The sequence below is a fragment of the Pongo abelii genome, chromosome X, assembly GCF_028885655.2.
Source record: "Pongo abelii isolate AG06213 chromosome X, NHGRI_mPonAbe1-v2.0_pri, whole genome shotgun sequence".
NCBI classification, from domain to species: Eukaryota; Metazoa; Chordata; class Mammalia; order Primates; family Hominidae; genus Pongo; species Pongo abelii.
The window spans coordinates 18,988,167-19,014,568 of NC_072008.2; the positions used below are offsets into that span (position 1 = coordinate 18,988,167).

At 47.3% G+C, this 26,402-nt stretch overlaps 1 protein-coding gene across 6 annotated transcripts in view; it reads right to left on the minus strand.

Annotated features, from left to right (window-relative positions):
- The window catches only part of PHKA2 (phosphorylase kinase regulatory subunit alpha 2), a 91,465-nt gene that overhangs the window by 4,762 nt on the left and 60,301 nt on the right, over positions 1–26,402 (minus strand). For 3 of the 6 annotated variants that reach the window (XM_002831440.5, XM_054544387.2, XM_024240597.3), the window contains 13 exons: positions 26,300–26,378; positions 22,306–22,475; positions 20,946–21,119; positions 13,120–13,208; positions 11,048–11,181; positions 10,147–10,303; positions 9,271–9,350; positions 8,986–9,064; positions 8,745–8,874; positions 8,008–8,109; positions 3,746–3,864; positions 2,932–2,961; positions 1,431–1,484 (listed from right to left, as the gene is read on the minus strand). In XM_002831440.5, coding sequence (XP_002831486.2) covers positions 1,431–1,484; positions 2,932–2,961; positions 3,746–3,864; positions 8,008–8,109; positions 8,745–8,874; positions 8,986–9,064; positions 9,271–9,350; positions 10,147–10,303; positions 11,048–11,181; positions 13,120–13,208; positions 20,946–21,119; positions 22,306–22,475; positions 26,300–26,378 — 1,397 coding nt within the window. The remainder of the gene's footprint in view (positions 1–1,430; positions 1,485–2,931; positions 2,962–3,745; positions 3,865–8,007; positions 8,110–8,744; positions 8,875–8,985; positions 9,065–9,270; positions 9,351–10,146; positions 10,304–11,047; positions 11,182–13,119; positions 13,209–20,945; positions 21,120–22,305; positions 22,476–26,299; positions 26,379–26,402) is intronic. The other 3 variants (XM_009234636.4, XM_024240598.3, XM_054544386.2) reach the window with 2 other exon arrangements.

The window sequence follows — 26,402 nt, forward strand, 5'->3', positions numbered from 1 at the left end:
GTGGGGACCCAGTCAGGCATCCTGTAGAGCGCTGCCCGGAAGCCTTCACCACGTGGAGACACAGAAGTCCCTGAGGCATACCTAGTGTGCGCTAAGTGCCCATGAGGGGCAGCTGTCACCCGCACGTGGCGCCTGTGCCACTGCAGTGGGAGAGCTTTGAGGGTGACAACGGGCCCTCGGAGCAGGCACCCATGGCCCAGGGAGACAAACTCCATAGTGCCCACTTCATTGCTGCAGTGCCACAGAGAAGTGACAGACACCTTTCCACAGGACAGGAACCACAGAGAGGGCAACATGTGACACGGGGGAAGACAAACAGTGAAGCCCGCGTTTAGTGGCGAGGACCTCGCAGATCAGGGTCCATCCACCCACCCTTTGCAATCCCACTTCCGGCTTTCCCTATTCTTGGCACTGGGCTTTATCTTAATTTGGGGCAATGGCTGCCTCTGAACTGGGGCTGACTTTGCTGAAGTGAGGGAAGAGGGCGCCATCTCCTTCCCACCTCAACATTGGCTGGACTGATTCAGGCTCCAGAGGGGGGCACTGTCTGAGAGGCTCCCCACTGCTGGCGGGGCGGGCCTCTGTGAGTGGGGGCGCATCCCCTCCCTGCGGCAAAGCTCCCAGCTTTCTGTCTTGCCCTGCGGGGCTTCTAGCTTTGAGACCTCCAGGTCGAGAAGGGATAATCTTCACGCTCACACATCTCTTTGCCTGGGACTATCTGGCACTTTCGTTTCTCGATAGTGCCACATATCAAATGTGCACAGTCAAATGTAAAGGGTTAAAGTGAAATCCTGAAGTGCGCTAGCAGGGCAGGAGGCGGAGCTCTCCTTTCTGCAGCACTTGGATTTCAACAGATCTTACTTTGAAAAGGCAGTTCGGCTGGGTTATTCCACTGGGCTCATTACTGCCACTTAAGGCAACAATTAGACACAAATAAAAGTAATTACAGCTGCACTCCTCAATGACTCAGCTGATCTGGGCCCTCCAGTTTCAGGAGGAAGACTCAGCCTCCGCTCTGCAGTGAGCACAATCCGAGCCCTGCACGGGATCTGGGGCGTGGCAGGTGCAGAGTGCTAGTCGGCATATGTGGGCAAGGGCTCACCATCCTGGCTCCATAAAGAGGCATGGAACTAATGCCCCGAAGTTTCCAGAAGCTCTGGGAATTGGTGAGAAGGACGCTCCTCACCCACACTGTGCCAAGGAGCACAGGCAGAGAACTGAGAGCTTAAGACGGAGAACAAAGCTCAGGGCAAGCACTTTGGGGCCTTCTTTCTACCCTCCTCAGAATTCCAGTTGGAGGAGCCTGTGAGCATCTCGCTGAAAACACTTCAGCCCTGCTTGAATCCTCAGAAGTTGGGCATGAGGTGGGAGCACGAGGAAGGACGCGAGGAGGAGCGGGGACGGACACAATAATCCCGAAGCACTGTTACCGCAGACTTGGAGGAATGCGCACTGCTGAACGCGGCCTGGCCCACAGAAAAGAACTACAAAACAAAAAGAATCCACTCAGTTGACAGCAATGACACCAAGAGACTCAGCAGAGAGGAGGGTCATGGAGCAGCATCCGAAACACCCACAGAAAGCAGCAGCAGAGAATGCAGGCGCAGAGAAGGTTCCACAGCAACACACATAGGCAAGCTCAGGTGCAGGGGCACCTGCAAGCACCGCTCTGGGCTTCGACTCCACGTGAAACTTACTAACTGCTCTTTTTAAAAACATGAACTGTTACCATTGAATGTAAACATTAAATGTTCCTGTCGTATGTGGAGGGTGCATCATCAAGTTAGGACACAATTTATTTTCCAAACTCACAGCCATGAAATGCTCATATTTTATGGTAAGAATTGTGAAAATCTACAGATGAACCAAATACCTACAGCCGACACTAACATGCTGCACCTAACATTCAGTAGATATTCATTACATGAATAAATATGATGATCAGGCTGATACCTTTGGCCAAATAAGTATTTCCTCGTCTAAAAATCTAGAATGTACCCTTAATTTGCAAGGGTACAGTGTGCTATCTACACGGTATTCTTGCAAAAGAGACTAGAGATTGAAAATACCATAACACCTATTACATTTTTGGAACAAATAATATGTTCCTTGACATAAGTGGTCAAAGTTTGTACTAGCTAGGTGACTCTAAGCCCAGCAAAGAACAGAGGTGATCACTTCGTCCCCGTAACACGCAAGAACAGCATGAAATGGAGGCGGAAGGAGCCACTCAGATTCACCCACGGTCAGGCCATCGGGATGTGGGGACAGAGGGACGGTGCCACCGAGTGGCTGGCAAGGGAAGATGTTTGAAAAGCCAGTTCCCTACTTGGAAACAGCATAAACTAGGAGAGATAAAGCATGTTTTACCTCTGGACAACATGTGGAATCGGCCTTTACATGTCATTAATATGTCTCCTCTAGGCTCTTGTGGTAATACACATCAAAATATTAGAAATGCGACTCCAGTTTCCCAGAGGGGGGAGGAGAACATATGTCACCAGGGTGATATAAAAGAAGAGCATCCTTACATGTTTTTCCTTCCAGGGTTAAGTCCCCCCAGGCGATCTGAGGACAGGAATAGCAGCATTCTTTCTACTGATATAACCAATGACCGCATTTCCCCCCTATTTAGTTTTCTATTTAGTTCCCTCTTTTTGAATAGAAACTCCCACTGAGGCAGAGCCTGGATGATCTCTTTCACAAAGTACCCTACAAAGCCCAAGAGTTTGAGAAACAGATTATTTTTAAAGGCATGGGGCAAGGTCGTCTCTCCTGCCCTCGAGTCCTGCTCTCTGCCTGTGCCCCAGCCCGTTTGCTGGATAGAGCTGCCCTCCACACATTCACACGCTGCGGAGTCACAGCCTCACTTTCCACATTCAAGCCAGAAAGAACAGGAAGCAAAGGACGAACAAGGCAAAGGGGTGTCACCTGTTCATCAGCACTAAACCGCCTAGTCATCTGAAAGCAAAAATACATCAGGAAATCAAAACCAGCTTTGAGCCAAGAACGCGTGCTTCTTCTATTGCCCTCTCTCTCAATCCAGGGCTGTGTTGGTCAAACCGCAGGGGGTGACCCATGAGTGCATCATGGACTCAATTTAGTGGGTCATGAACAGCATTTAAAATGGAGCAGAAAATTCGAGTGCATTTCTCATGGTCAGAGGGAAACTCTTTCCCAGCATGGACCCCGGGCAAGGCCTAGCACAGCACCCGGCACGTTAAGACTGCGATGTTGAGCTGCGGCCCTGTGCAGTCAGTTCAAAAGGATTTTTTTTTTTTTTTTTTTTACCAGGAATTAAAGGTGAACTAAGAAAAGAGACCCCTGTGGCTGGTGGAGGATCCAAGTATCATGGGCATTCCGGTCTATTTCCCGAGCCCTCTTGCTATTCGTTTGAAGGACACAGATGATTCGGTGACTTTTTGCATGACCCTACTTTTTCAATGGCTGTGGCCCACTCCTAAGAGTGGTTCTCGGGAACAGAGGCAAACATGGACAAGGGCATTTTCTGGAACGTTCATGAGAACATCACGTTAAGGTTAAGGATGAGTGGGTAAGGGTGTGCATGACCGGCTCTGGGATATCTATCTGGGGACAGGGGTGTGTTCAGATCCCAGACAGAAGGGACCTCCCACTCTACAGACAGTGGGCTGCAGCCTCATGCCCTAGGTTTCTGTCGCTTTCTGGGGTAAGCCCAGGTAGGGAGACCACCACTCGTCCCTTGCTGCCACTGAGGTGTTCTTACCTGTTTCATTTCACTCCTCAGTCTGTTAATGCCACTCCTCTCAGTTTTGGTGACTCCGGTATGGCCCACCTCGTGGATGGAGATGGCAGGGCTGGATGTGGAGGAGTGGATAGGGCGCACTGGGTGGGAAACACACACACGTGGTTCTTAGGAACTCTGCAGCATCCAACCCGAGGCAGGATCTGCCCCTGTCTCCCCCACTTGACAATGAGGGCCTTCTCTGCCTGGCCAGCGCTGTGTCTCCAGCACCGAGAGCAGGACAGGTGCAGCACTCAGCTCTTAAAGGAGTAAACGGAAGTGTGCAGAGTACTTAAGCACCATTATAACACAGAGGCCAGGAAGCCCCTGACACAGTGAGATATGTTGTTTTTTTTTTTTTTTTTCCGAGACGGAGTCTCACTCTGTCACCCAGGCTGGACTGCAGTGGCACGATCTCGGCTCACTGCAACCTCCACCTCCTGGGTTCAAGACATTCTCCTGCCTCAGCCTCCCGAGTAGCTGGGATTACACACGCCTGCCATCACGCCTGGCTAATTTTTGTATTTTTAGTAGAGACAGGGTTTCACCATATTGGCCAGGCTGGTCTCAAACTCCTGACCTTGTGATCTGCCCACCTCGGCCTCCCAAAGTGCTGGGATTACAGGCGTGAGCCACCGCAAACAGCCATGTTTTTTAATTTTTTTGAGACAGAGTCTTGCTCTGTTCCCAAGGCTGGAGTGTGCGATCTTGGCTCACTGCAACCTCTGCCTCCTGGGCTCAAGCGATCCTTCCGCTTCAGCCTCCCAAGTAGCTAGGACCACAGGTGTGCGCCACCATACCTGGCTAATTTTTGTATGTTTTGTGAAGACAGGGTTTTGCCATGTTGCCCAGGCTGGTCTTGAGCTCCTGGGCTCAAGCGATCTGCCTGCCTCAGCCTCCCAAAGTGCTGGGATTACAGGCATGAACCACCATACCCACCCTTGCTTTTGGATAAGTAAAAAAATATTCTAATAAAACATACCTGGCCAGGTGCGGTGGCTCACACCTGTAATTCCAGCACTTTGGGAGGCCGAGGCGGGCAGATCACCTGAGGCTGGGATTTCGAGACCAGCCTGACCAACATGGAAAAACCCTGTCTCTACTAAAAATACAAAATTAGCTGGGCGTGGTGGCGCATGCCTGTAATCCCAGCTACTCTGGAGGCTGAGGCAGAAGAATTGCTTGAACCTGGGAGATGGAGGTTGCGGTGAGCTGAGATCGCGCCTTTGCACCCCAGCCTGGGCAACAAGAGCCAAACTCCGTCTCAAAAAATAAACAAACAAAAAACATACCCGAGGCCAGGCGTGGTGGCTCACACCTGTAATCCCAGCACTTTGGGAGGCTGAGGTGGGAAGACTGCTTGAGCCCAGGAGTTCAAGACCAGCCTGGGCAGCATGGTGAGACCTCGTATCTATATTTAATTAGAAATAAATAAACAAATAAAAATTAAAAAAAACCCCAAAGCACACATTCCTTGTAGAAAACTGAGACCACTGAACTACAGAAGCTAGAACTAACATCTCTTGATGTTTTAGTCATGATCCTTCCAGTTTTTTTCCCTATGACTGTGTATGTTTTTAACTAACAAAACAGTATCATCACATACATACGTATAGATACAGAAACATGAGATGGATACATACATTCTGTGGTATGGTTCTGTGACCTGCCTTTTTGTACTTGTATGGTGAATGTCTCTCCCTGGCATTAAATATTCTATCACATCATGTTTCATGACCGCATGGAGTTTGATCTGGTGAGTATTGACTGGTCAACGATATACCCAATCCTATTTGTATTAATATTTTTCTAAAGGGTTCATCATGACTAATGTGTAGGACCCACATGGACCTTGCTGGGCTCTGTCCCCAGTCCCGTGTGACTCTCGGAATGCCCCTGGAAAATGACAAAACTGCTGCGGGCCTGAGGGGTTGACACCCCGGGCAGCTGTGGCCGTGGGCTGGATGATCCAGAGGGCCTCCTGGTGCCAGGCCCTGTCTGGGCAGCAGGTGCAGGTATGAATGCAGGAGAATTCAGTGCCGCAGCGGTGCCTGGAGGACAGCCCATGCCCAGGCCTGAGGGCGAGGTGCCAAATGAAATGAAGGTGGCAGCTGGAGAAGGGCCTCGGGCTGGAGGGGGAAGTGCTAGGAAGGCCAGGCTGCCAGGGGCTGGAGGTGGAGGCAACCAGAGGCCACCGATGCACTGCACCAGGCCGCCACCTCTCACTCCCAACCTATCTCACCAGCCTCGGGACTCAAACCTGTCCCTAGCCCCACCACCCACAAGCCTGGCCTCTGTGCTGCGGTAACAGCAATCATTCTAAAGGGCAAGTGTGATCGTATTCACTGCCCACTCCAAAGCCTCCCAGGTCTAGCTATCTTCAGGACAAAGGCCAAACAGTCCTCCCAGCATCACCTGAAACTCTACCAACTCGAGCCCTACCTCCCCTCGACTCCCGGCCACCTGCACTGCACTGGGCATCTGCCTGTGCTGGCAAGCCAGGCCCAGCTCAAAGGTCACCTCCTTGGGCAGCATCCCCTGCAAGCCTCACCATCCCACTTGACCCCAATGGAGCCATGGGAGCGGAGGAGTAGTGACAAATAAGGAATTTGGGGACAAGAACATTTAAAGGACAGCAGAGAGGCAGGAGCCCATAAGGGAGACCCAGTGATGAGCTGGGGAGGAAGGACAGACCCAGGAAAGTGGGAAACAGAAGGAGAAGGGTCTGGAAGCTACAAGAGGGGCTGTCCAGGGTGGGTGTTCGCTGGAAACATTTATCTCAGACATCTCAGGATTTAATCAAAATTCTAAGCCTATTTGGGCTTCCTAATTTACAAAAATTGAGCAATTACAAAGGACAGCTAACAAATGATGTTATATGTTAAAAAGACAGCATGTCTTCTGCTCTTGCTTGCAATCACACATATTTATGACTTTCAAATGACATTACTCAGTTCCTAGTTTCATAGCATCTATAGCTGTATATCTAATGACAAATTTTTAGTAATTATCTGTGTCAAGCCATGAATACTATAATGATGAGCAGAACACATTAAATATTTATCTCGTACATTACCATTTCAAGGACTCTGCCTTGGAAAGAACTGGAAATTACTTTTGCAAAAGCATTTTGAGCACCCCTCCTTCGGCAAAGGAGAAAAACCACCAAAACACATCTGACTGCATGATGCTGTCTTTGTTTGCAGCCAGCACATGCTCAGGAAACATACAAAGTACCCAATGTCCTTCTTATTAAATAAAGGAATGATAGCCCACAGTGCATTTATTTGGCTTGATGAAATAAATTCACCAACGTGCCTGCAAATCATGTAGCTTTTTTATGAGGAGGAGAAATGATAATTGCTTCAATTATAATTAGGGAACATTTGAGAACAAGAATCACGCCAGGACTTGGGTGATTATGTTTCCCAGCACTGCAAGCAGGGTTCCGGTTCAGATAAAAACAGAGTGAGCGAGGCAGGACAAAGCAAAATAAGTTAGCTCGAGTATGCTGTGAGGTCACAGAGGGGTCTCCTCCCTGCCCTGTGGAGGGTGATGTGAGGCCGGGTTGAGAATGTTTTTACCCAAACCAAAGGCCAGGATGCTCAGGTGGTGTGAAAGGACAGCCCTTTCACCCTGGCATTCGGGGTCCCCCACACTTCTAACACTTTTTTTTTTTTCGAGAACAGAGTCTTGCTCTGTCGCTCAGGCTGGAGCGCAGTGGCGCGATCTCAGCTCACTGTAACCTCCACCTCCCGGGTTGAAGCAATTCTCCTGCCTCAGCCTCCTGAGTACCTGGGATTACAGGCGCGTGCCACCACGCCTAATTTTTTTTGTATTTTTAGTAGTGACGGGGTTTCACCACGTTGGTCAGGCTGGTCTCAAATTCCTGACCTCGTGATCCGCCCACCTCAGCCTCCCAAAGTGCTGGGATTACAGGTGTAAGCCACCGTGCCCAGCCAACACTTTTGCATAAGTGATGGTGCCAGGTGCTTACGGCTACAGGAGGCGGTATACCACACCCACATGCTGTGCCAACCTGGGCAAGAAAAGCTCGTCCAGCACACTGCGAGCGAGTCCCAAAGCCCCCAAAGCAGGAAGCTTGAGCCTAGGACTCTGTCCATCTCCTTCAGGTAGGAGCCTTCCCTTCCCACATTCGCTATGCCCCACAGTGCTGGTTCTAATGTCTGCTGCATGTAAAGGAGGCAGCTCCCTGAAGACATTAACAGGAGCATGGGACTTACCACTTCTTTCAACGCCAAACTCTTTCCCACTTAGAATATGGTGCAAGAGATTTTTCATATCGAAAGGGCTGAGGTTCATTAAACTTTCAGAAGCCTCTTCTCCTAAAAACAAATATCTTGTAAGTGTCCCAGACACAGGGCTGGTGGCGGGTAAAGGTAGGGTCAGGCGGACATGGGTGGGGAGGGAGGTGACAGCAGATGCCGTGGCAGGTCCCCCTGTTCAGGAGAACCTCACTATTGCTTTGGGGCTGAAATGCACTGTTCCGTGGGGATTCTAAATGCTGCCGTTTAAATCATGTATCTGCTTAATTCTTAGACACATGATGTTTCACAATGTATGATCCCCAACGCTGGATGTCTCATGATGGATTTTTATATTCAAATTGGTAGGGTTTCTCCCAGTGAAGGTGTTATAAAATGGGGGTGACATCTCATAGCAAGGGCATCCAGGAAGGAGCTTAGATGTCAGGTACAGGGCGGAAGATTCCGCATCGCCTTTGAGGCTGTAATGGTAAACATCACCAGAGCCCCATTCTCCCTGACTTATGAACTTCAGCTCTATGCCGCATGGATGGGAGTTCCATCTAAATGAGAGAAGCTGGTAAGGCCTGAGCTTGCCACAGGCTTGGATGCTGGGTTCGAGATAACCTAAGCAGTTCTTCCTCTGAGAGTGGAGGCCGTGGCCGGGTGGTCGGGGTGGGGTGCGGCGGGAGCTGCAGGAGCTGCGGGCATCTCACCTGAGCAGTTCAGGCTCCGTGCCAGCTCCGTGGCCATCACCTGAATGATCAGTCCAACCCGGAGTCTCAGCATCTCCACAAAGAGGCTGGGCTGTGCCCTGACATACATGGCCAGGTAAACCACAATCTCCTGAGGCAGACACACACGGAGATACGGTTTCAGAGACAGGGTGAGTGGCTGAAGGGTCCCCTCCACTCTGAGGAAGGCTGTGGCCCGGCCCCTCCCACACCAGCCCCAGACCTGCGTGAGGACGGCAATGCTGATGTCCTGCCCACTGGCCTCGTAGATGAGTTTTGTGAGCTCCTCTGGGGGAAGGGGCCTAGGAAGGAGCATTGTGTCACGAACGTGATGAGGTGTCTTGAGACAGTGCCTCCTCGCCCTCCATGGAACACCCTTATTTTCTGTGCTAGATGCATCCATGTGACAGAATGTCTTTAAAAAGCCCCTCCTCCGAACACTGGGAAGCGCTGATGTTTTCCCCCTGGCTCCCCCGCAAACCTGAGGTCCCCAAGGCTGAGGACTTACGCAGAGATGATCTTCTCCCGGGGCTCGGGCGGCAGGCCCACGGTGAGCTGCTTCTGGTGCGAAAGCAGGTCCGTGCAGGCCTGCGCAGTTAAGAGGAAGGGTGAGAGGCAGAGCGCGCGAGAGACTGGCAAAGACGACAGGCAGTGGGGAGGAGACACTGCCAATCAGATCGTACATTTACCTTTACAAACTTAATGACCCATGTTGCCCTTGATTTGAAAAATTCATACCTAGACCCCAGACTAAGCAACCCAGACAGGGCTGGGTGTCTGTGGACTCTGTCTCCAATGTGTGGCCCCAGGCTTGGCTCTGAAGGGCCCGGTCAGTGGGCGTCTAATGCCCATCCACTAGCAAACACATTGGACTCCCCGCTATTGAGTGAGACAGGGATGAGTCCGAAGATACCAATGGTAAGAGTTAATAACCATATTCAATTCCTAAATTACCCATTTCCCCATTATTCACATCTAATAAACGCCATCATCTTACCATCATGACACTGAACTCGAGTGTCTTAGAAAGCAGCTCTGGATTTTGCCTGGCCTTGGGGTTATAAATATTAATGATCACTGTACTGTGGATGTGTGAAAAAAGAGAGCTCTAAGAGGCTGCCAGGCCACACAGCACTTTCATTTGATTTCCTGGAGAGCCTTTTTCCGTAGCTAAGAAAGAACAAAACCAATCCACTTGCATTTCCTTCCCTCTGCTCGCCTTCCCGGAGCAGCAGGCAGGCAGGAGAGAAGGGCCCGCTCCACCTGTGGGTTAAAGAATGGGGCTCCTTCACAGGTAAGAGGTATAACTGGGAGATTGGAAGTGGAAGAGGAAGGGGGCACTAGCTAGTGAGCACACATGGGCAGCCGGCACAGTCGCACTGACCTCAGCCAGGACCTCCACTTTCTTCCTGAGCAGGCCTGAGATGTAGCGAATCAGACCCCACTCCTGGTTCAAGCCGGCTTTCCCATAGAGCTCACCGAGAAGGTTTTGAACGGTGACCCCGTGCTGTCCAGAGAGATTTGTGTCCCAGCTGGGACCCCTGCCAAGAGGTAGAAAAACCCAGAAATATGGTCCAGAATGTTTAGACTGGGAGAGGAATGGATCACTGTGCATTTTGCACAGCGCTTGGGCTCTCCCAGCACCCCTGAGTCTCACTGAGAGGGTTACGCCCAACCAAAGCTTCCCTCTGTCCTTTGAAACAGAAGCCTAACATCAGGACGTGGTGGCCTCCTGGCCTCACATAGCCTTCTCATCCTGGGGGACCAGCATCAGTAGGCAGAGAAGGGGATGGAAGTCTCATTCCTGGTGATCCTGGGTAACCGGGGTGAATATAATCATGACCTGGGCTGGCTATAAGGCCAAGAATACTAGGGAAAAAATTAAGGAGAACTGAGAAAGCTTAGCCTAGTAAAGACCATAAACTTACTGCTACGGCTTGAATGTCTGTTTTCCCCCAATTCCTATGTTGAAATCTTAACCCCCACAATGATGACATTAGGAGGTGGGGACTTTGGGAGGTCATCAGGTCAAGGGGCAGAGCCCTCCTGAAGGAGATGAGTGCCCTTATAAAAACAACGCCAGAGAGCTCACTCGCCCCTTCCACCATGTCAGGATGCAATGAGAAGACGCCATCTATGAGAAAACAGGCCTTCCCAGACATCAAATCGGCCTTGAGTTTCAACTTCCCAGCCTCCGGAACTGTGAGAAATACATTTCTGTTGTTCCTAAGCCAACCTGTTCATGGTATTTTGTTATAACTGCCCGAATGGACTCAGACACTTACTTTATGACATAAAGAATGTACAGAATGTCTGCTTGGTCCTGTAGGTTCGAACAATCTTTTAGCTGCTCAACCAGCTTCTCACAGTCCACGTCACCATGGTCATCTCGGGGCCACTGAAAGTCACTTTCAGGAACCTGGTCATACAAGAGCCGGAAAGCAGGGAGATGGGCTAGGCATGGAACTTTCGGAAGATCAAGAAATGAAACACCAATCTGGTCTTGGAACTCTATTGCTGTGCTGTGCTCCAGTTTTCAGTGACTTTTTGTACCTCTTTATTTATAGGCTTTTACTATTTTTGATCAGTGAATCACTGTGCTGGTCAACATCTGCAAGAGACTGGACTGAATAGGTTAAAATATATGTGAGTTTTATTTATGGAAGGTTCACAGACAAGTAGAACTAACCTCTGGTGTTAGGAATCATGATAGCAGTTATCTCTGGACCAGAAAAGGAGAAAGAGATGGTAGGGGGGCACAGAAGGTGGTCATTGATCCAAGTATACTGGCTTGGTGATCATTCATTGAGCTGAAGGTGTGAAGGATGTGCTATCCCCAAATATGCCAGATTGGTATATTGACTATTTTGAGTTGAAAACATTGGAAAAATTGTAGTTTCAGAAAGGGGTAGCTGACCTGTCTCTTTCTGCAGGCAGCAAGCCATAAGGATGCCTCTGGGAGGGGTACACTCCTAGGGCACGAAAAGAGCCCATATCACCAGAGCCCAGGAACTGGGGGCAGCAATGGACCTGTATAAATACACTTATCCAAGGAACCCTTATCTTCCACTAGTTTTACACGCCCTGTGTATATATCTCCTAGTAACTGCCTCTAGCCAGATTTTCCTTGTCTTGTCCTAGCTTCTCAAATTTATCACTCTTTGTTTAAAAAGTAGGAAAGCATCTTGCTTTGACCACTTCTTCAGACTTCACTCTCTTGTGAAGATCCCCATGTACCCAGAAAGCTAATCACCTTTGCATGCTTTTTCTTGTTAATCTGCCTGGTGTCAAGCGGCTTCTAGACGGAGCCGAAAAGCCCTCACAAGAGCTAAGGAGGGGCTGGAGGTGACCTCTCGCTCCTCTATTCCTGCTTTCTGCACCATGCTGCATATATGGTATAGTTATTTGGAAGCAAAACAAACGCAAAAAGGATGTTTTAAACAACCTAAAATTGAAATCAAGGTAAAATCTTCTCCAACAGGCACTGAGTGGCACTGAGTCTATTCGTGTGGGGTAGAATCAGGGAAGAGTCCTGGATAAAATAACAAATTGTGGGAATTAATGGAACAGCCTGAGATTTTATTCCCCTGAGGAATCTTATTTTTAAAATTTTTTTATGCCCATCTTTTTCCTGCAGTATCCTAAGGAATCTTTTACTGTTTTTTCTTACATTAAGAGCACTAGGAGCCAGGCGCAGTGGCTTGTGCCTGTAATCCCAGCACTTTGGGAGGCTAAGGTGAGAGGATCGCTTGAGCCTAGGAATTCCAGACCAGTCTGGGCAACATGGTAAAACCCTGTCTCTACAAAAAATACAAAAATTAGCTGGGCATGGTGGCGCATGCTGGTAGTCCCAACTATTTGGGAGGCTGAGGTGGGAGGATTGCCTGAGCCTGGAGGTTGAGGCTGCAGTGAGCTGTGATCACACCACTGCACTCCAGCCTGGGTGACAGAGCGAGACTCTAAGAAAAATTTAAAAAGGCCATTAGGAACAAAGAGTCCTGTACTCTGTTCCACAAGTAGTCCCACCTTGGCCGGCTAAACAGTTAGGCGGGGCTAGGTAGTGAGCTTTTTCCTCTAGTGGCTACATAGACTCTGATGAGTAGGCAGCAAGGTAGTAGCTTTTTCTACAGGCAAAATGTAAAGGTTTGCATCAAATTCAATGTACATATTGATGCAAGTCAGATTCCAGACTTGCAGTGATTGGTTTCACATCCAAGCCCAGAGCTTCTAAACTGAAAGGTCCCTGATATCGAGAAATATGCTGTTTCTTTGAGTTTAGCCATTTGAAAGAGTTTGGGGACTAATCCTGCATTGTAGAACACCATACTTTTAAAAAAAGCTGTTCCATATACTTTACCTTTTCTAGGAGTGGCTGAGGAGAATCAACAAGATTCAGTGATTTACGGTGGGCACTTAGAACTTTAGTCGGCAAAGTCATGGGAACAACTGGAAAACAAAAGAACAAAGAGAGTTATTCTGAGGAGGAAGAACAATACTTTTTTTTTTTTTTTTTGAGACAGAGTCTCACTCTGTCACCCAGGCTGGAGTGCACTGGTGTGATCTCGACTCACTGCAACCTTTGCCTCCTGGGTTCAAGCGATTCTCCTGCCTCAGCCTCCCGAGTAGCTGGGATAACAGGCACGTGCCACCATGCCCAGCTAATTTTTTTTTTTTTTGAGACAGAGTTTCCCTCTTGTTGCCCAGGCTGGAGTGCGATGGCGAGATCTTGGCTCACCACAACCTCCACCTCCCAGGTTCAAGTGATTCTCCTGCCTCGGCCTCCCAAGTAGCTGGGATTATAGGCATGCGCCACGACGCCTGGATAATTTTGTATCTTTAGTAGAGACGGGATTTCGCCATGTTGGTCAGGCTGATCTCGAACTCCTGACCTCAGGTGATCCGCCCACCTCAGCCTCCCAAAGTGCTGGGAATACAGGCATGAGCCACTAGGCCCAGCCTAATTTTTATATTTTTAGTAGAGACGGGGTTTTGCCATGTTGGTCAGGCTGGTCTTGAACTCCTGACCTCAGGTGATCCAGCCGTCTCGGCCTCCCAAAGTGCTGGGATTATAGGCTTGAGCCACCATTCCCGGCCAATACTTCTTTTGAGAAGTATGGCGGCTGCTCCTTATCTAACACAAACCAACAGAAGGAAAGATCACTTATTTAGTTTAGCTTCAACAAGAATTTATCATGTAGCCACCTCATGTGCTAAATCTGGGAATAAGAAGTGAGCAGGGCATAGATCTTGCTTTGAGAACTAGATTTCACTTTTCCCTCCTGGAATTCAGGAAAAATGATATAACATCCCAGGACTGGAAAGAAGCTCAGAAGTGATTTCGCCTGACCTCTTTTTCTTTCGGATGAGGAAACTGAGAGACCCAGAGAGGGCAGACCATTTGTCCAAGGTCACTTCCCATAATCAAGGTGTCTTGGCTTCTGGTCCAGTATGCACTTCACTCTGCCACTGCCGGGCAGTAGGGCTTGTTTTTCAACCACCTCTGGATATTATCATTATTGATATTTATTCATTAAGCCATCCCTGTCTTCCAGGCTATATCATGTCATCTCAGGAGAACAAGAAGTTTTCAAGGTAAAGATGATGCATATTTAAAAGGCATTTATAGACCTCCAGGTTATACTTGTGAATTGAATACACACTGTAATTTTAATTCCTTCCAACCCTCCACTAACATTAGAGAAAATATATACAGTCATGCATTGTTTAATGACAGGGATACATTCTAAGAAATGTGTCATTAGGCAAATTCCTCACTGCATGAACAGCATAGAGTGTACTTATATAAACCTAGATGGTACGGCCTACTACACACCTAGGTTGGATGATAGAGGCTATTGCTCCTAGGCTACAAACCTGTATGCATGTTCCTGTACTGAATACTGTAGGTAACTGTAACAGAATGATATTTGTGTGTCTAAACATAGAAAAGGTACGGTAGAAATATGGTATAGGCCAGGCATGGTGCCTCATGCCTGTAATCCCAGCACTTTGGGAGGCTGAGGTGAGAGGATTTCTTGAGCTCAGGAGTTCAAGACTGGCCTGGGCAACATAGTGAGACCTCATCCCTACTAAAATTAAAAAAAAAAAAAAAAAAAGGTAGGCCAGGCGTGGTGGCTCACACCTGTAATCCCAGCACTTTGGGAGGCTGAGGCGGAAGGATCACCTGAGGTCAGGAGTTCGAGATCAGCCTGACCAACATGGAGAAACCCCATCTCTACTAAAAATACAAAATTAGCCGGGTGTGGTGGCACATGCCTGTAATCCCAGCTACTCTGGAGGCTGAGGCAGGAGGACTGCTTGAACCTGGGAGGCGGAGGTTATGGTGAGCTGAGATCGTGCCATTGCACTCCAGCCTCGGCAACAAGATTGAAACTCTGTCTCAAAAAACAAAACAAAACAAAACAAAAACAATGAGCCGGGTGTGATGGTGCATGCCTGTAGTCCCAGCTACTGGGGGGCTGAGGCGGAAGGATCGTTTGAGCTCAGGAGACTGAGGCTGCAGTAAGCCCTGATCGTGGCACTGCACTTCAGCCTGGGTGACAGAGCAAGACCCTGTCAAAAAAAAAAAAAAAAAGAGAAATATGGTATATAAGATGAAAAATGGTTCACCTCTATAGGGCCCTTGCCATGAATGGAGCTTGCAGGACTGGAAGTTGCTCTGGGTGACTGGGTGAGTGGTGAGTGAATGTGAAGGCCTAGGACATGACTGTACACTGCTGTAGACTTCATAAATACTCTACACTCACACTGCACTGAATTCATCACACAGTGTTCTTTAATACTAAATGACCATAGCTTACTGTAACTTTATAAACTTAAATTTTTAAAAATTTGACTTTTGTAATAACAGCTTAAAACACAGATCGTACAGCTGTACAAAAATATTTTCTTTTTTTTGAGATGGAGTCTCGCCTTGTTGCCCAGGCTGGACTGTAGTGGTGCGATCTTGGCTCACTGCAACCTCCACCTCCCGGGTTCAAGCGATTCTCCCGCCTCAGCCTCCCGAGTAGCTGGGATTACAGGTGTGTGCCTCCACGCCCAGCTAATTTTTGTATTTTTAGTAGAGACAGGGTTTCACCATGTTGGCCAGGCTGGTCTCAAACTCCTGACCCACCCACCTGGGCCTCCCAAAGTGCTGGGATTACAGGCATGAGCCACCACGGCCGGCCCACAAAAATATTTTCTTTACGTCCTTATTCTACAAGCTTTGATCTATTTTTTAGTTTTATTTATTTTACTTTTTAAACTTTTTTAAAAAAATGAAAACACAAACACACACATTAGGCCTATGCAGGTCCAGGATCATCCATCTCACCGCTTCCACCTCCACAGCTTGTCCCACTGGAAGGTCTTCAGGGGCAGTAACGTACATGGAGCTGTCATCTCCTAAGATAACAATGCTTTCTCCTGTAATCCCTCTTGAAGAACTGGTCTGCAGCTGTTTCACAGTTAACGTTTTTTAATAAGTAAAAGGAGTACACTCTAAATACGCAAACCAGCAACATACTTATGTATTATCAAGTATTATGCACTATACATAATTGTATGTGCTAGACTTGTATACGACTGGCAGCGCAGGAGGTTTGTTGATAATGGCATCGCCACAAACGTGAGCAGTGCATGGTGCTACAAAGTCACTACAGCTACGACATCACTAGGTGACAGAAAGGTTTCAGCTCCATTATAATCTTAGGGGACCACCGCCATATATGGTCTGCCATTGACCAAAAAGTTATGTGGTGCATAACTTTATATATATTTTTTAAAAAGTCAAATCCTTGAGAATGAAGAAAAACAAGAAAGAAGACGACAGGAACAGAATTTCAGAAGCGGGAAAGCTGACAGATGAAAGATAAGTGATTTAGCTGACACAAGGCAACCAACTCCCAAGTCTGCAGTGGAGAAATCTGAGAGCTGGTCAGTTACACCCAAGGCTCATCAGAAGTCCCTGGGGCCTGCTGCACCATGTGCTTCTGGAACTGGGGCCTAGAAGGGGTGTCCAAAACAAGGAAAGCTGGGGAGAAGCTATTTGAGAAGCAGTGAGCTCCCTGGACATCTGCTTCAACTACACCCAGCTTGATGACCACCTCACTCACTCTGACAGAAGACTGGAGGGTCTCTCAGAAGAGGGTAAAGGAGGAAGGGGCTCGAAGAGAGGGGGGCCGCTGATGAGCACATCTGAAGGCCTGGATACCTTCCTTAAGGGAATTATAAGTAACTATATAGCTCCAGGCAACCAGGCCCTAATCCTTGAAATAGGAAATCCACTAGGAGATTGTAGAGTATCTCTGGGAAATCAAATAACTCCGAGTCAACAAGCCCCACCCATGGGCTTGGAGATTCTCACGCATGACCAGGTAAGCGAGGAGGAGCAGGGCATTGGAAGGAGGACGCTCATGTGGAAGACAGAAACCTAAGCAAACCGGAAAAAGTGACTTGGGGGAATGGAAACCATTCAAAGAGTAAAAAGGATATATACAAACCAAAACAAAAAGCCCTGCCATTAATATTCTTAGAATAATAACAAATTGCCAGGCATGGTGGCTCATGCCTGTAATCCCAGCACTTTGGGAGGCCACAGCGGGCAGATTGTTTGAGGCCAGGAGTTTGAGACCAGCCTGGGCAACATGGCAAAACCCTGTCTCCACAAAAATAAAAATAAAAATTAGCTGGGTGTGGTGGCATGCACCTGTGGTCCCAGCTACTTGGGAGGTTGAGGTAGGGGGATCGCTTGGGCCTGGGAGGTGAAGGCTGCAGTAAGCCGTAATTGCACCACTGCACTTAAGCCTGGGTGACAGAACGGGACCTTTTCTTTCTCTCTTTCAGAAAAAGAAATTATACTGTATTTTTATTTTATTATTTTTTTGAGACAGGGTCTCGCTCTGTCACCCAGGCTGGAGTGCAGTGGCATGATCATGGCTCACTGCAGCCTCAACCTCCCGGACTCATGCGATCCTCCCACCTCAGCCTCCCAAGTACCTGGGATCACAGACATGCACCACCACGCCTGGCTAATTTTTTTTTTTTTTTTTTTTTGTAGAGACAGTGTCTTGCTATGTTGCCCAGGCTGGTCCGGAATTCTTGGGTTCAAGGAATCCACCTGTCTTGGCCTCCCAATGTGCTGGGATTATAGGCATCAGCCACTGCATCCGGCCAAGAAATTATATTGTAAACGTGAAACAAAAGCAGACACAATTTGGGGAACAAAGATTTAAAACATGATAGCAAAAGTGGCTAAATTGAGGGGATGGAACAAAAAGTTGAGACAATGGCTCTCAGGACAGACAGAAAAATGGAAAACAGAGGGAAAAAAATGATAAAGTCTTCTCTAGGAATAGTCAACTTTGGAATCATAGGAACACCAGAAAGAAAGAACAGAGAAAATGTTGCGCAGGAAATGAGTCAAGAAACTTTTCAGGAAAACTTTACAGGACTGAAAAACAAATTTCCAGATTGGAAAGGCCCACTGTGTATCCAACACAATGGATAAAAACACACCCAGATAGAGATTAAGGTGCAGCACTGAGATGTCAGAAGCCGGGAGCAGAGAAGATCCTAAACACTTTCAAAGAGAAAAATAGCTCATATTTGAAGTATCAAAAATCAGAATGAGCCGGGCACAGTGGCTCACGCCTGTAATCCCAGCACTTTGGGAGGCCCAAGAGGGCAGATTGCCTGAGGTCAGGAGTTCAAGACCAGCCTGGCCAACACGGTGAAACCCTGTCTCTACTAAAAATACAAAAATTAGCCGGACGTGGTGGTGGGCGCCTGTAATCCCAGCTACTTGGGAGGCTGAGGCAGGAAAATCGCTTGAACCCAGGAGGTGGAGGTTGCAGCGAGCTGAGATCGTGCCACTGCACTCCGGCCTGGGTGACAGAGTGATACTCTTGTCTCAAACAATCAGAATGGGTTTAATTTCTGATATGGTTTGAATGTCTCACTCAAATCTCATGTTGAAATGTAATCCCCAGTGTTGGAGGTGGGGCCTGGTGGGAGGTGTTTGGATCATGGGGGTGGGTCCCTCATGAATGGCTTGGGCCATCCCCTTGGTGATAAGTGAGCTCTCGCTCTGAGTTCACAAGGGATATGAGATCTGGTTGTTTAAAAGTGTGTGACCACTCTCCCCTGCCACTCTCTTTTGTTCCTACTGTCGCCATGTGAAGTGTCTGCTCCCCTTTTGTCTTCCGTCATGACTGGAAGCTTCCTGAGGCCTCCCTAGAAGCCAAGTAGATGCCAGCATCACGCTTCCTGTACAGCCTGCAGAACCCTGAGCCAATTAGACCTCTTTTCTTTATAAATTACCCAGTCTCAGGTATTTCTTTATGGCAATGCAAGAATGGGCTAATACTTTTTTTTTTTTTTTTTTTTTTGAGACAGGTTCTTGTTCTGTTACTCAGGCTGGAGTGCAGTGGTGTGATCACAGCTCACTGCAACCTCAACCTCCCCAAGCACAAGTGATCCTCCTGCCTCAGACTCCCAAGTACCTGGGACTACAGGCATGTGCCACCATGCCTGGCTATTTTTTCTATTTTTTGTAGAGACAGGGCCTCACTATCTTGCCCAGGCTGGTCTCAAATTCCTGGACTCAAGCGATCTTCCTGCCTCAGTTTCCCAGATTGCTCAGATTATAGGCATGAGCCACTGTGCCTGCCCGGGTTTAGATTTCTCAACAACAACACCAACACACTGATAGCAAGAAGACAATAAGTCATACTTTCAAAAATCTGCAAAAAAAGTCTTTTTTTTTTTTTTTTTGAGACAGAGTCTTGCTCTGTCACCCAGGCTGGAGTGCAGTGGCACAATCTCAGCTCACTGAAACCTCTGCCTCCCGGGTTCAAGTGCTTCTTCTGCCTCAGCCTCCTGAGTAGCTGGGATTACAGGCGCAGGCCACCAAACCTGGCTCATTTCTGTATTTTTAGTACAGACAGGGTTTCACCATGTTGGCCAGGCTAGTCTCAAACTCCTGGCCTCAAGTGATCTGCCTGCCTCAGCCTCCAAAAGTGTTGGGATTACAGGTGTGCGCCACCACGCCCAGCCAAAAAAAATGTATTTTTAATCTAGAATTCTATACCCAGCCAAACTCTCAAATGGGTCTGGAACATTTGTAGACATTTTTAAAATGGCAAGGTTTCAACAATTTTACCCACTGTGCACTGTTTCTCAGGAAACTACTGCATGTCCTCTATCAAAATAAGGGTGAACAAAGAAAGAAGAGTTGGGATACAGAACACAGGAGAGCCATCCCAGGAGACAAGTCAAGGAAGCCTCCAGGGAAGATCCCAGGGTAAAAAGCACCTCAGACACTGAGGGCAACCAAGCCAGAAGGGGGCAGAAGGCAGTGCAGTTCAAAAACAAGCAAGTCGAGAGCTGTCACCACCATGCCCTCTTCCACTTCACTTTTTTTTTTTTTTGAAACCTACTGAAACTATTCTAGAATGTGCTCCACCAAAACAGAAGAATACATTGAGAAAGGGGAACACAACAGATTCAGGAACCACGGAATCCAACTAAGGAGACAAGCCAGGGAAACTCTCAGGATGACACATATGCAACAGGCCTAGAGCGCAGTCAGCCCAGATAGAACGAGACTCGTGGACTCTAAGAAAAGCAGTGGAATTGAGAGATTCACTGATACGACTGAGCTTGTGGAAATTTGTATTGTGAGGCCACTGGAAGATGTAGAAAGAAAGCAAAGCAAATGAAAAGCCAGGGCAACTTTACCTTTCGAAAAAACAGAGTAAAAATGGGAATATAAACAGAGTATACTATAATGCTCAGTTGGAAATATTTGTGTACATACAATGATATAAAGCGTGAATACTGATTTAACTAAACTTTAACCCCTTGGTGGGTTAGGGGGAGTGAAGCAGAGGAGTGGTGATTTAAGACAGCCAGATCCTTACCCACTTAATCGAAAGTCAACAGGTACCAAATCAAGTCAATGCATGTGAAGACAGCAGTATGCAAACATTATTTGAGAAATATGTAGATATGTATATACCGGAAGAAAGAGCTAAAAGAGTTGAAAGTGGTTACCTCTAAGTAGAAGCACGTGGGGGGCATTTTGTTGTCTTCTAGGATTCTTTGACTTTTAAATTATGTCCCTGCATTACTTTGATAAAAGAAGGTATTTTAACAGGCAGAAAAGAGTTAATAACATACATGGAACTTCCAAACCCTTTGCTTTTGCCATCACAGAAAGTATGTCCCGCGTGGAGTGGATAGCACTGAAGACATGGCGGTCTTCTGTGTTCTTACAAAGAGGAGGCAGATAGGACCTCAACGATGTGCTTTGCAGAAGGTGGTTGATATAATGGTCAAGTTCGTCTTGGCTTTCTGTAATTGGACAAGCAAGCAAAAGAGCCAATGAAACCAAGCTGCAGAAATATGACTACACAATAGTGACCGTGGGTAGCAAGTAGCACTGAGTAGGCTTAGCAGATGACAACACTGAGATATCGATATTTGCACTCCCACTCACCCCTGAAGAGTAAGAAGAGATTTACAGAGATAATGTATGTGTGTAGAAATTTGCTGTTTGGAAAAACCTCATCCCAGGAAAAAAAAACTACCGGTCAAGATAGTGTTTACATCTCATCCTCCCAAGATGAACTGAATAATATGTAAGACAGCCTGAAGGATAGCAGCCGAAGTCTGGGCTTTTTGTTTTAATTTGTCATGAGTGAGCTAAGCCTTATGGAACTCCCAGCCCTAATTCCAACTACTATCTAAAAGTGAAAAACAGATCACCTCAAAACCTTATTCAGACTGAGAAATGTTATATACCTAGGGTTTCATCACTCATATCCAACCAAACCTAGATCATTCTACCACTCCTTTGAAAATTCAAGCAGTATGTTTCTGTCTTCAGAATGTATGTATTCTGTGCAAAGTCCCCATTCCTGGCCAGCCACGGTGGCTCATGCCTGTAATCCCAGCACTTTGGGAGGCCGAGGCAGGCTGATCAGTTGAGCCCAGGAGTTCAAGACCAGCCAGGGCAACATAAGGAAACCCCATCTCTATAAAATATAAAAGAATTAGCTGGGTATGGTGGTGCTTCTCTGTAGGCCTACAGTCTTAGCCACTTGGGAGGCTGAGGTGGGAGGATTGCTTGAGCCCAGGAGGTCGAGGCTGCAGTGAGCCATGATCATGCCACTGCACTCCAGCCTGGGCAACAGAGCAAGACCCTGTCTCAAACAACAAACAACAACAACAACAACAACAACAACAAAAAGAGACAGAGAAGAAAAAAAAGAAAAAAGTCCCCAGTCCCCATTCCTGAAACTCTTTGTCCTTCTAGGTTTAAAAATGCCCCACTTTCAAGGACATCATTTGCAGTTTCGGTTTTTAAACTGGCATTTTACCCATTTTAATATATGCAAGTTTCAGAAGCCTCTTTTTTGTTTTTCCTTGTTTTTAATTATCAATCATTGTCTGTATTTGAGTCTTAGGGCAATTTTATCACAATGCTAAAGTTTAAATAAATTCAGCGAACTACCCACAAAAGCATTCCAAGCTGTACCTTGATTACAGGTGTCTTCCGGATATCCTACCAAATCTGAATCACTATCAGGACTGAAAGTCCCTTCGCTGGCATTGTCAAACAACTTCTCATCACAGTCTGGATCCAGAAAAGTCAGATACGTGTAGAACGATGTGGTGAGAAATTCCGAAAGGTTCCCTAATTTTACTCTGCCAAGAAGACACCGTGTTAGGGACACAGGTAGTGTGTGGATAACCTTCCACTATGAATCACTGAGAGACTTTTGTACAACCATGTGGTGCTTCTGCCAGAATCAATACATATATTACTCTGCAGATTGCCCCATATAAGCGGTCAGCCAAGACATTCAAACAAAAATAGCAAGTATGAAGTGAACGCGCACAGCATATTAAAAGCCAAATGAATCACACTGACTTCTTACTCCCAGCCCAACACAAATACGACTCTATTTTACTGAACCAACAGTTTGACAAAATATATTGCGCAAACTACTTTTAAACAGAACCAACCCATGTTTTTGTTTTGTTTTTTCCCCTAAAACGACTGGCCCAGAAGCAACGACTCTCTGGGCACACTCATTCCATTATTTATGAGTCCCTACCACGAAACACCGTCACACAGGGATGGGGGTGCTATGATGGAAGAGGTCAGGTTCCCTCTAGAAGGAATTCAATGGGGAAGCCATCCCCAGACTGGAGCAGAAGCCCTGAGTGGCCCTATCACCTTAGGCTGGGCACAGTTCCACTGAAACCTGGACGCTGGGTTTGGCAGCCTGGGGCCTGAGGTTCCGCAGGTCCACCCCCACATGCTGGGAGCGATTTGCACGTACAGAAGAAAACATTCTTAAAAGGTTACACCGGGGGAGCAGAAAGCAATGGATCCTTCCCTCAGAGTTATCAGCACCAGATTGGGATTTAGTTGAAAAGGCCGAGAAACGTTTAAAGAGTCAATTGAGGCATATGTAATGCAATAGTATCAGAGGTGCCGGAGCTTCAGCCTCAAAAGGGCTATAACCAGAATGACAGCCCGAGGGAAAGAAAAGCCTTCCTTTAATTGAGCACCCCCCAAAGTGGATCCATCCAGGGGGTATGTAGGGTGAGTTCAGCTTTTAAAAAACCCTCAGAAATAGGCTGGGCACCGTGGTTTATGCTTGCAATCCCAGCACTTTGGGAGGCCGAGGCAGGCGGATCACCTGAGCTCAGGAGTTTGAGACCACCCTGGCCAACATGGTGAAACCCCTCTCTACTAAAAATACAAAAATTAGCGGGGTGTGGTGGCAAGCATCTGTAATCCCAGCTACTTGAGAGGCTGAGACAGAATTGCTTGAACCTGGGAGGTGGAGGTTGCAGTGAGCCGAGACCGCGCCACTGCACTCCAGCCTGGGCGACAGAGACTCGTCTCAAAAGAAAAACAACAACAACCCTCAGAAATACAGGAAAAGCCAAAACTGTGACTCAACTTATCAAGAACTTAATTATCTTTGCAATACAATTTTTATAACACTGTGTTACATAGTTATAACTTCTAGATGTAATCTATAAATGATATACTAAATTATAACTATATTAATTTTATTTATAAAGCTCTTGATGATCATGAACTGAGCAGAAGTAGCCTAGGCATTCCAGTCTCTTCTAAGGCTCTCTGAATCATCTGCCATGGTCTATAACCAAGGGGCCCTCCTGACATCAAGAAGCCCTCATCTAGCTCAGCACCAGGGCTTAGAAGCCGGGTTCTGGGTTCATGCAGAGCTGCTGCACCTATTCCTCTTCTGCCAATGGCTCTCTGAGTCTACAGCTCCTTGTCTATGAAATGGGAATGCACCCCAAGTCAGAAAGTGAAGCCTCAATGAGACAACACATTGAATACACGGCCAGTGCTCAGCGAACTGCAGACAATTTCCTTTTTACAACGATTAGATCTCAATAAAAGGATTTATTTTGCAGCTGGGCACAGTGGCTCACACCTGTAATCCCAGCACTTTGGGAGGCTGAAGCAGGTGGATCACCTGAGGTCAGGAGTTTGAGACCAGCCTGGCCAACATGGTGAAACACCGTCTCTACTAAAAATACAAAATTAGCCAGGTGTGGTGGCACATGCCTGTGATCCCAGCTACCTGGGAGGCTGAGGCAGGAGAATTGCTTGAACCTGGGGGGTGGAGGTTGCAGTGAGCCGAGACTGTGCCACTGCACTCTGGCCTGGGCAACAAGAGTGAAACTCTGTTTCAAATAAAAAAAAAATTATTTTGCAAAATGGTTAATTATAGGCCTTTGGTATTCTCTCTCAGTTACGACGCCATGCACCAGGTGGTAACTGAAGCAAATTGGAGGTAAAATGTGCAAAAGTGGATGCAGATTGCTGGTATGGCACTAGTCCTGAAGTGTATACGGCAAAACACTGGGGACAGTCTCGTGAGAAAGGCCAGGAGAAGCTTGGATCAAGGGCCACTTCAAGTCTACAGCAAAACCTGCAAGAAGCTCTGTGGGCAGAGGGACCAACCTCAGAGGGCTCTTCAAATCGCTCAAGGCCAGGGTTAGAAATAACAGGGACTTAATTTTGGGGACATCATGTGAAATGAGCCAGTCACAAAATGATAAATGTTGTATGATGCCACTTATATGAGCTATCTGGAGCAGTCAAACTCATGGAGACAGAAAGGCTGGTGGTTGCTAGGGGCTGGGAGGGGGGGAAATAGAGTTGCTATTAATGGGTGTACAGTTTTACTTGCTGCAAAATGAAAAGAGTTCTGGAGATTGGTTGCACAACAATGTGAATGTACTTAACACTACTGAACTGTACACTTACAAATGGTTAAGGTAATGTTATAGGTAAATTACCATAATTGTAAAAAAAAAAAAAAACGACAGTGACTTGCTGCGGTAGGAGTGTCCCTGGGGTGAGAGGATGTGAGAAGAAAGGGTGACTTCAACTCTAAAAGTTTTAGCAATTGGAATTCCATCAGGGACCAAAGAGAAGCCTCCCTGAGCCCTGGAAAGGCTACACCAGGGCTGGGCTACACAGTGAGATTCTCCTTTTTTTTTTTTTTTTTTTTTTTTTGAGACGGAGTCTCATTCTGTCACCCAGGCTGGAGTGCAGTGGCATGATCTTGGCTCACTGCAGCCTCTACCTCCCAAGTGGCTGGGACCACAGGCGTGCACCACCATGCCTGGCTAATTTTTGTATTTTTAATAGAGACAGGGTTTTGCCAGACTGGTCTCAAACTTCTGACCTCAGGTGATCTGCCTGCCTCAGCCTCCCAAAGTGCTGGGATTATAGTGTGAGCCACCGTGCCTGGTCCACAGCATTCTCTTGGGGCCCTTCTGGTATATCCTAGGGGATGGAAGAAGATGAGAGAATAGACACTACAGAGAAGATCTCTGCCTTGTGACAGTAGAGGGCACAAAAATGGAAGGGGTATTCCTGGAGGGCAAGCCCTCTATCACTCAAGGTGCTTAAGCATAATACCTGGGTGCGTCTGCCTTACTTGGGGCCTGTAAACTAGAAGGGGGCTCATTCCACAGAGAGTGAGGGGCCAGTGACCTACACAGATTCATTCAGGTGCTCTGCTGTGAGGGCTCTAAGGAATTTGCCAAGTCCTGCAAATGAATCTTAAGGTGATAGCATATTCAAGTTGGTGCAAGGAGCATTTATTGGGCACCTGCCAGATCCCAGGCACTATTTTCTTCCACACTTTTTAACAGAAACATACACAGAATTCCATACATGTGTTCCAAGAAGAACAGATGTTTCACAGGGACTTGATGGTTCACCTCCCTATGTCCGAGGCCTCCTGGTGCCTATAAAGCTTAAAAGATACCAGCCGAGTGCTGTTTCAGAGATGAGCCAAGTTTCACATGGGCGACTGGATTAGAAAAGTGTTACCTTCCTGCTTACTCTAAAACTGCATGCTTTTAGGTTCAACAATTAATATGAAAAACGGGACAAGGGCAGCAAAGGACTTTAAGAAAGGTCAGTGCTACTCTTATATTTTTTTAAAAAAATCACAAATTACCTGGCTCCTCCAAAATATCCATCCTCTAGTTTTCTAATTGTGGAGAGCACAGCAGAATGAATGTCTGAGCCATCATTTGCTAAGGAAAAAAAAGTGATGAATT